The sequence below is a fragment of the Lathyrus oleraceus genome, chromosome 7 (assembly GCF_024323335.1).
Source record: "Lathyrus oleraceus cultivar Zhongwan6 chromosome 7, CAAS_Psat_ZW6_1.0, whole genome shotgun sequence".
In the NCBI taxonomy this organism is placed as follows: Eukaryota; Viridiplantae; Streptophyta; class Magnoliopsida; order Fabales; family Fabaceae; genus Lathyrus; species Lathyrus oleraceus.
Window position 1 is genome coordinate 533,024,572 of NC_066585.1, and position 10,282 is coordinate 533,034,853.

Consider the following 10,282-nt stretch of genomic DNA (forward strand, 5'->3'; position numbering starts at 1 on the left):
TGGATTATTTTTGTAAAAATACCACTAAGCTACTTAATCATAGTTAAATATAATGGTGACTCCTCATTATAATTAAAACTAATAAAAACTCATAACTTGCACACAAAAAAATGTCCTTTAGTTAACTATTGTTGCTACTTGTTTAATAGTAGGTTAGTGGTTAGTAATAATAAGTTAGCTAGTTTGTGTCAATTGTTAGTTACTTAAAAACAGTTTAATGAGTAACTATAATTACATATAAAAAGATTGATATTTACAAATGGTCCAAATAAGTTATACTATAATAATTCTAGAAAGATAATATAAATAAACATCAAGACAACTTATATTATGAATTTGTACAATTTCAGGATCACATAAAGAAGGGTTAACAAATGAAAAAGCTAGTCAAAGTTTACATATATGATGCACATATTTATATTTACCAAATGACAAATAACATGAATATATACTCAATGCTGCATCTGAAACATGGCATTTTGCCACCATATCCTTAATGCTGCATATGAATATTCACTATATCTACAAAATAGATGACATTAATAACAAATAAATTTTAGTTTATTATTGACTTAACAGTTAACTTATAAATAAATATTTGTTCCGGATTTAAATTCAGGATTCGACATAAAATATTTGTTATAGATCATATGCCTCTTTTCAATAAAATTTATAATGGTTATGTTATGATTGCTATCAGTTACTAGTTGCAGCAAAATAAACTACTGAAGCTAACTATGACCCTTAAAAAAAACTCTTAATTGAAGAAACTGTAAAATTTCACTTCATTTTCTTCCTGAGGAAGCTTGAACACTATCTTCTTTCTTCAAGCATTTGTTTGATTCCTCATTTTCAATGAGACTGATGCAATATACCCGGGATCCAATATGGTTTACTTCTAGACCAGCTTTTTCACAACCATCGAAGAAAATTGATTCATCTTCCTTTCCGATTCTACGTCTCCAGCTCATCAGAAAAGCTGGCCAAGGCAACACTACATCTCCTGCAAGCACAAGATTGGGTAAGAGTGAAAACTCTTGAGTTACTAAAAATACAAGATGTTCAAAAGGGTCTCTATCAAGAATAAGATACCATGGATGTCATCATTCTCGGTTCGAGAAACTGTAGTTTTATCTCTGGGTTTGTAACTTCTGAGAAGAAATGTAATGGTCTGTATCAAATTCGGGTACTGCTTCACATCTACAAACATTTAAAATGTTACTGTTAGTTTTACTGGTTTTAGACCAATAACAACTTAGACTATTCATTAATGGATAAATTGCATTAGTTATAATGAACAAGTGTTGTCGATGACGGATAGCGCACAAAGGCGAAGAGCCAAAAATTCGACATATGACATATGTATGGCGCCGCCACCCTTCACAAATTTAGCCATGGCGGACAGGCTAAAAACCGCCGCCGATATCCGTCATTGCTAATATTTACAACACTAATGAACTAGTGCTTCTTTAAGAAGGTAAAGGGGTGACCAAAAAAGTAAATTAGAAGATAATAATCTTACATAATAAGATGTCACTCGCAATGATCAGGTCCCAATCAGGGTCAGAATTAGGAAACTTGTCTCCCCAGGTATCTGAAAACAGAAGCACATTTAGTAAATCTAAAACAAAAAGTAATGAGACTAAATCGTAAGAAAAGAATACATTAAACGATATAGAATTAGAGGAAATATATATATAAGTTTAAACAAGCAAATATTTACATTATGTACTATACTAATTCTGAAAGTAATCATCTCCAAACTAGAGCTAATCACGCTGATCAGACTAAGTGGTGAGTGTAATATCTAATTACTAAATATCATCCATGTTCTTATTTCTAACAACTCATCAAATGTGCTTAATTATAACAACCCTTCTCAAGGTAGAGCGTGTAGTTCATATGTGCCAAGCATATTAAAACCAAGTCAATGCACGGCACTCTGAAGTTAACAAACATATCCGTAAGCTGGTCGTTGCACTTAATAAACTTGTAGGTCCGTTTGATATGCAAAAGAAATAAGGTACTTGGCAGGACAAAAATATTTGGTTTTTTTTATTGGAAAAGGGACAATTAGCATCTATCTGTTGGAGCAACAAAAGATTATTCGATCATTTGAAGAAATACTCACGTTTAATATGAGGAATGACAGGTAAATCATTTGCACTACAGTTATGAGCTATGTTTTCCATTATCTCTTGATCATCGTAGTCTGAAGTTGTAATATCAATATTATATGACTTTTGAAGAAATATGGCCAAAGCACCTGTACCGCTGAAAATGGATGCAGCAAGGCAAAGACAAGAAATGAAATCAAAATTCCTAAATTAAAAGAGCAACTGCAAAGGATGTGAAATCATATAAAATAGAAGAGCTTATTTTCTTTAAGCGGGATATTTTGATGTACTGGGGAGGGGGCACTTACAAAATTTTACAAAAGAATTTTACATACTTTGCAAACTATAGCTTATATAAATAAATGGATGATTGAGTAGTTGAAATACCTCCCCAACTCAAGGATACGCCGTCCTTCAATGCATGATTTGTGTTGAACTAACCATTCTGCAAATGCAAATGTTCCAGGCCAGAGCAAATTAGCATTCAATTGATGAAAGGAAAACTCTCGGATAATCAACTCCTGCATAAAAGATAAAGGCATAGAGTTGCTCATACAGATACAATATTGATGCTAACAAAACCTCAAGCACAAGAAGAATTGAAGTTTATAAATGTTTAATGTAATGTCAAGGGAATTCGTGGAACTAATATGTCTAACAGAAACACTATCACAGACAAAATGACCGTCTCACGTTCTTGACATAAACAACAAGAGCAAATGGCATCTATGGGCTAAACAAAAATAGGCATTCATACACATTAAGTACACTGGAAAAAACTGCAATTCAAATACCATGTCAAATAATTTGATCCAATAGTAAGGCCCACTTAGTGATTGTTGGATCTTAACATTCCGCCATGCTTCACCTTCCTAGCACCCATGCAACATGGTTATGCGCTACTCCTTTGACTATTCTCAGGTTAACAAAACAATGATATATCATTCTTCCGCAAGCATGTCATATCAGCATATTATTGCAAGCCGTTATTTCTTGTATTTGAACACTAGACATTACAAATTTACTTTAATTATATCCTAAATTAAGATATTAGAAAAGTTTTAATTGTAATGATGGCGTCTTTAGTTTTATTCCTTTACTCTGATACATAGTAAGCAAGTGAATACACTTCAATTTACTTCATTTGATTTCAACCCAACCAAGTACACCTGACTTGTTGAAAAATGGATAATAGGTTGTTTAAAAATGTTTGCAACACTAAGATCTTAATAAGAGAACGACTACTTTTCTAAAACTTTTCAAAACCATACATAGTTGGTGATCTCTGTTGATATTTACTCAGCAAAATTACACACTAGTTTTACAAAATATCATCTCCCCATAGTATAACACATGAACAACAAAACAACAACACCAACCAAGTCTCGTCCCACTAAATAAGGTCGGATACATAGATCAACTTTCGCCATAATGTTTTATCCAGGACCATGGTTCTATCCAAATCGTTAATCTATGATAGAACACATCAACTCAAAAATTTCACATTCCATAACGCATATCAAATTGCATTTCAATTGAGACAACATTAAAATGAAAGTAAAGGTCTCCGGCAGTGATCCAAACCACATCAAGGAATTCTCCACAACAGTTGTTGAAACCACATGAACCACAACACATACCATATTGCATTTCCATGAGGAAACATTACAGCCAAGGTTTTATCTTTTAAGTAAAGGTCTATGACCACAGTCTGGACTTCGACATCCAGACTTTCTCTATCAACTACATTTCACCGCAACATCCCGGTGCCACCTATACCACGATTTAAAACTGTAATCACAATCTCATTTTTCCTCTATGAACAAGACTCTAATAGTATGCAACACAAGCATAAATAACAAGCAACTGAATTCCAAACTTAACTCCAGTAAAGTGTACCCTAAGGGTCTAAACAAAGTGCCACAGCAAGCAATAAAGCTAAATCCTTGAAATTGCACTCCCCAAAACAAAATCCACATGATGAATATGATAATAAAGTAGAAATTGAAGATATTATTGAAGATGGAAGGTTTACCATTCCAGGAAACTGATGCTTCCTCTCAACATAGGTTTCGTGGTTCTCTGCGTTTTCCTCAACTGCATTGAGAAACAGAAATTGTCAAGGGAAGAAATAAGAAGCGTACATAGGGAGATATATAGAGAGAGAGAGAGAGGGAGAGGTACCACTGGTGTGAGTGTCGTCATCTTCTTCTTCGAAGAAAAGAGATGATGGAGAGAAGATAGCTATGTCCATTTGTTATGCCAAACAGTGTTATAAACTCTCGAATTCAATTTAGGTTCTTAAACACAGGCTTTGAAAATTATTTACTTGTGTTTGGTGTTTTTAATACATATAAATAACATAAAATATATTTATATATATTGTTTAATTTTTTAATTGAAATAATGAAGGTAAAAATGCCACTAAGTTGTAAACTCACAAAGTAATATTCCCTCGGTTAAAAAATAAGTAGTTAGAGTAAAATAAAAAAGTTCTATAATAAGAGTTGTGTTTGGTTATAAAAAAAACATTTATTTATTTTTTAAAATTTTGCCTCCAATTTTTAAGAATATGGATGTATGTTTTCTTTTTTTTTGGAAAAGTATGTGAAAATTAGAGGTGGTAAAATAGATTCGGTTTGTCGGGTATATTTGTTTTACTCGCATTTTTTCATATGATGGAATAAGGTTTTAGACTCGCAATCTATAGTATATTCATTCTAATTCATTCTCTTTTTTTTGAGTTTTTGCGGATGCATGTATTAGTTTTGGGGATTTTATTACAATGTTTAAACTATGGAGATTTTATTTTCGGGGAACCCTCGTAATTTAAACGGTGTATTAGTTTTTAACTACATATGTTGACTCAAATTTGTACCAACGGTCTTGTCGTCACACAAGGTTACCAAAACTTAACGTTTTTTTTTAGAAATTGACAGAAGAGACCAAATAAAGTAACATAAATGAAGTTATGAGACTAACTTGTAAGATTTTTTTAGTTAAAAGACTAAAGCGGAACATTAAATTAAGTTAAGAGACTAAAACATGGATTAAGCATTTTTTTAATTACTAAAACAATATATTTTATATCGTTTTTTTAAAAAATTCAATATAAATTTATATTTTTCGAAGCCTATTTTGTAAATTAGAAAAGAATAGCCGAATTGATTTGGTTGACCTTGTCACTCTGCCGTCAATTTTTTTTAGAGCGGATTAAGATTTTAGCTTCGCACCTTCAATTATTTACACCTCAGAGAAGACATACTCGTTTCTTACCCCTACTTAAAGTAATAATAGTAAATATTTTTGTAAAAACACCTCATGCTTTTTCAATTTTAGTATTTTTATATAGTGTAGTAATAAGTGTTTTGAGAATTTTTCACTATAGACTATTGAATATTGTGAAACTTCTTCTTTTAGAGCAATATATTTGTGAGAGACCAATCACATATTCACCAAAAACCTTAAGGTAATAGGTGAGTGAGTTCTCTCACTTATAAATATTCAACTCTTCATATTTTCAACTAATATGAGATTATTACTCATACCGCTTACACTTGCTACATTTTCAATAATAAATGGGTTGTTTTAAATGAAATGAGAGAAGTTCATTTGAGAAAATAAATCAAGAAACACATCATTTCTTCTAATTGGATTAGCAAAAGAATAGAAGAGACAAATTAAATAAGTTCGGATCAACCAGCTTTTTATTTCTTTTATAATTAGTAAAAAAATGTGGGAACGCACGTGATTATAACAGTTCTTTTAGGAAAAAAAAGTAAAATATTTTGCAAAACGTTTGTGTGATAAAAGAAAAAGAAATGGTTGATTGAGTTAAGCTAAAAAGTTAAAATTACTTGTATTGAAAAGAGCTTGAATTGGAAGAGTGTTGTTTGCCTAAGCATGGGACTAACAAGGCAAGTATGTGCGAAGAAGTATGTCTAAGCAATGAGACTAACAAGAGAGACAAGGAAGGAAAGAGGTTTTTCAAAGCATGAGACTAATATGACAAAAAGAAAGAGTCTATCTAAGCATGAGACTAACAAGAGAGAGGAGGAAGTAAAGAGGTTTTCCAAAGTATGGGACTAACATGACAAACATGAGAGAGTCTATCTAAGCATGAGACTAACAAGACAGACGAGGAAGGAAAGAGGTTTGTCAAAGCATGAGACTAACCTGACAAACTTGCGTGAAGGAGTTGGCCAAAGCATGTGACTAACAAGACAAGCAATGAAGGAGAGAGGTTTGCCAAAGCATGAGACTAACATGAAAAGCTTGTATGAAGGGGCTTGTCAAAGCATGAGACTAACATGAAAAACTTGCATGAAGGGGCTTGTCAAAGCATGAGACTAACAAGGCAAGCAATGAAGGAGAGAGGTTTGTCAAAGCATGAGACTAACATAGCAAACATGAGAGAATCTGTCTAAGCATGGGACTAACAAGACAAGTAAGCACAAAGAAGTTTGTCTAACCATGGAACTAATAAGACAGATATGAAAGGAAAGAGGTTTGCCAAAGCATGAGACTAACATAATATACATTAAAAAAATTAGGTAAATATTCAAGAGTGTTGTCCAGGCTGTAAAGTCATCTCGAAGTCAAGCAAATCATGAAGGTGGAGAATGTTTTGCGAATCAACTTCAGTATCAACGGATTGCCTTTGAAGTCTGACGAGGTGGTGGAATTACTTGAATGCCCGTTACCCCGCGTAAGCTGAAGCCTGGACACTGGTACTACAATGAATCTGGTTATGGGGAAAGGGGATGATTTATGATTTATTATGAGATTAGTTCTTTGATTTATGCGAGGTAGTGCTAACTGCTAAGTTGATATTTTGAGTGTTGGTTTTAAGTTTTAAGTTTCTTATATATGAGTATGAACACAGTTGTGTCTATTTTTGTATTTGATTGGCTTGATAGGCATTACGAACTTATGATAGAATGTAATGGTTTGATGCTATTTTTGGACAATGATTAGTGTGATTGAGCAGTGGGCTAAAAATTCAAACTAGATGAAAAGATAGACAGGTAGATAAATAGAGATATAGAAGAGTTGGTGCAATTTACAAACTTTTTCAAATTGAAAGGCATGCATAATATCACATTTATGATTGCATACCATTTTATTTTAATAATATAACATCAAATAAAATCCTAATTAATAGAAGCACAACACTATTTTTTTTAATTGAAATTATTGATGTTGTTTTGTGACTGCTGACTCTTCAAATTGATGACCATTTGATGGTTTGGAAATGCACAAAGCTCTTTCCCATTCAAAAAATTTCTGGAAGCTCCAGTTGGAGATATTCACAGTACTCTTTTCATCCATAGCAACAGGATCATATGGTGAATCTTCTGCAAATTCATTTGGCATTGATTTCCAGTGTAGATTCGGTTCCCAATCTGATTCTTCGAGGACTTTCAGTATCTCTTTCACAACTATCTTGCTCCCCTCGCCTGACAAATGAATTCCATCCCTATCAAACACCGCACAATCAGATGTATCAGAAACAGATTTGAACTTTTTCATCACGCCGCGTCATAATCAATACTTACGTAAAGCAAACATCTGACCAGTCGACCCTTTGCTGAAGTGCTGACCAGAGATCAATGGCCTCCACATTCATCTCATGGCACAGCTTCAAACATGCTTCTGAGTAAAGTCTACATGTTTCATTTGTCCTCTTTAACGGCCCAAATACATTACTGCATTAAGACCGATAATTTCATTAGAGTTTTATGATTGAAACATAGTATGAGTGATCCAGAATCCATTGCAATCAGAACCTGAACGCTTCCTGAATCTGCGCCTCGTTGACGGGAGGAGAGCCGAGCAATATTATGCGAATCTTCTTAGACAGACTCTGAAACCAAAACCATTAGGATTAGTGAAACATTGTTGGTATAAACCTATGATAGTAGGAAGAAAAAAAAGACGAAAGTGATAGTGTAGAATTCAACCTTAAGATGAAGAATAATCTTCCTCATATTTTCAATGTATTCTTCAAGGGGCACATGAGGACCAAGACCAGATGTATGTGGATGAATAGAATCATTACCACCAAAGTACACAATAACCAATGATGGTTGCTCATCTGCATTCTGAGTTGAAGTTGACAAAGAAAATGGTGATTCCTTTTAAGTATGAGGAATCAAATATAAGCATTTAAGTCATGATTAATACCTTAGGAAATATTGTATCCAGAACCTGCAAAGCACGCCTTGAATTCCAACCAGAATATCCTCTCAAAATTATATCTGCCTATGTAAAGTTCAATGTGTGAAAAGTTAAACTCATTAACCATCATAATACATTACTCACAAAATGGCATATAGAAATGTAAATTTACTATGTTTTTTGGCTTGCTAGTTCAACAATTATAGTGAGAAAATTATAGTTCAACATGAAGAGGATAAGAAGAAAAAAAAATAGGAAAGTATGAACAAGAAAAACATGGAGATATATATAAGTAATTGTACCTTTCTAGAATACAAGTTGGTAAGAATAGCACCCCAACCTTCATCACTATAACTAAGTTGAACAATGGAAGAACCAAACAGAACAATTTGAGGTCTTCTTGGCCCTACCATCTTTCACTTCCACAACCAAAAATTTCCCTAAAATATTCTTATTATGTTATAGACTTAGATTTTGTGTTTTCTTTTTTCTTATTTTGCATTGTCTTGTAAAGATAAGCTGCCACAACATTATTACATCTTTTAATGTTTACTTTTGTTCTTTCTATCTTCAATGTCAACGTCATTTGCTGTTTGGCACCAAATGTGAATTGTAGTAGAATTTGGATGGAAAGTGTATGGTGTAGATACATATGATATCACTTTCATCTTTATATACTATTTTTTTTAATGAAATCTTTAAATACTCTTCAATATGGAATATATAGTTAGTTGGACTGAACATTATAAAAATAATATGCTCATTTATTATATACCTATATCTCCTCCTTACCCCTACCCCCCATAAACTATATATTTAATCTTTTGTTCATGGCAATTTTTTAATGAAAATACTTTCGACCGTTTTTATTTGAATTTTCTAACAAACTTAAAAATTGAATTTTCAAAATATATATGAATTTAATGGTTATGCACTAACCGTGTAAAATAGTTTTACGTTATCATTCAATAAGAATCTTTCACTCAGGTATGTCACACAAGTAACTTACTTCACTCGTCTCATAAAACATGTCTTATTTGAGCAATGTACCGTTCTTATTAAAATGATTAGACGTGTTAGTTTTGATAATAAAACTAATATCATTTATTAGAATATCCATATTAATTATAGTTAAAAGAGTGGTTGAATAAAGTGAAAGTTAATAAATAGGGGTATGATAGTGGAGAGAAAAATGATGCATTGATATCGTAAAAAGACAATTATTTTGAGACAGGGAAAAAATACAAATGAGACACTTTTTATGAGACGGATGGAGTAAATATTACCGTCTAATTTTTTGGAATATACGATGGTAATTGATTGACAATATAAAATTAATTTATACTTGTTGATATATAAGATATAATCCAAGTTATGTGAGGCCTAAACCCAAAGATAATTAGGGTTTATGATTTGTTACTTAGTAGTCAAGTAACATTGTATATAAATACATGCATATGTAAATCAGTTTGCAATACAATCATTCTTCAATAATAAAATCTTTTATTTTCATATTCCTCTCTCTTTCTCTCCTCACTAAAAGTGTCTCGCACACTAACAAATTGATATCTAGAGCTCCAGTTAGATTCTTGATCGTGTTTTCAAGAATCACATGTGAGTGATCGTGTTTCCGGGATCGAGGGTTGTTAATCAATCACTGTAAAGATGAATGGTACTAATGACATTCATAATTCTCTTCCAATTCTTGACGGCAAGAATCAGATCCAATGGAGAAAACACATGCAGTCCTTATTCAACTTTCATTAAACCCTAGAAGTAGTTACTAATAGCGTTCCTAAGCTTGCTGAGAATGCAACCGATGCTTAGAGAGTCGCGAACAAGGAGGCGAAAAAGAAAGACTGCAAGGTAGTGTATTGCATTCAATTGATGGTAGATTTAGAGAATTTCAACTAGATCTCATGCTGAATCGGCGAATGAGCGTGGGATATTCTTGTCAAGTACTATGAAGGAGGTGAGAAAGTCAA

The 10,282-nt window shown here is 32.7% G+C and overlaps 2 protein-coding genes across 2 annotated transcripts; both read right to left on the bottom strand.

Moving 5' to 3' along the window:
- Positions 1-539: 539 nt before the first annotated feature.
- LOC127104594 (uncharacterized) lies at positions 540-4,439 on the bottom strand. The gene is made up of 7 exons (XM_051041772.1): positions 4,302-4,439; positions 4,153-4,214; positions 2,505-2,638; positions 2,132-2,274; positions 1,523-1,594; positions 1,093-1,200; positions 540-1,003 (listed from the first exon to the last, which is right to left on the bottom strand). The coding sequence occupies exons 1-7, from the start codon at positions 4,369-4,371 to the stop codon at positions 786-788; spliced, it is 807 nt and encodes a 268-aa protein (XP_050897729.1). The 5' UTR covers positions 4,372-4,439; the 3' UTR covers positions 540-785.
- Positions 4,440-7,118: 2,679 nt separating this feature from the next.
- LOC127104595 (GDSL esterase/lipase CPRD49) lies at positions 7,119-8,840 on the bottom strand. The gene is made up of 6 exons (XM_051041773.1): positions 8,600-8,840; positions 8,304-8,381; positions 8,081-8,221; positions 7,907-7,983; positions 7,676-7,825; positions 7,119-7,596 (listed from the first exon to the last, which is right to left on the bottom strand). Exons 1-6 carry the CDS (start codon positions 8,708-8,710, stop codon positions 7,311-7,313), a joined length of 843 nt encoding a protein of 280 aa, XP_050897730.1. The 5' UTR covers positions 8,711-8,840; the 3' UTR covers positions 7,119-7,310.
- Between the last annotated feature and the right edge of the window lie 1,442 nt (positions 8,841-10,282).

Excerpts from the sequence above, each read along its gene's own strand:
- LOC127104595 (XM_051041773.1), bottom strand. The coding sequence starts at position 8,710 with ATGGTAGGGCCAAGAAGACCTCAAATTGTTCTGTTTGGTTCTTCCATT. Across the intron at positions 8,222-8,303 it reads TGGATACAATATTTCCTAAG|AATGCAGATGAGCAACCATC; the intron begins GTATTAATCATG and ends ACTTCAACTCAG. Across the intron at positions 7,826-7,906 it reads CAGATTCAGGAAGCGTTCAG|TAATGTATTTGGGCCGTTAA; the intron begins GTTCTGATTGCA and ends GTCTTAATGCAG.
- LOC127104594 (XM_051041772.1), bottom strand. The coding sequence starts at position 4,371 with ATGGACATAGCTATCTTCTCTCCATCATCTCTTTTCTTCGAAGAAGAA. Across the intron at positions 2,275-2,504 it reads CGTATCCTTGAGTTGGGGAG|CGGTACAGGTGCTTTGGCCA; the intron begins GTATTTCAACTA and ends ATCCATTTTCAG. Across the intron at positions 1,201-1,522 it reads TGCGAGTGACATCTTATTAT|ATGTGAAGCAGTACCCGAAT; the intron begins GTAAGATTATTA and ends AAATGTTTGTAG.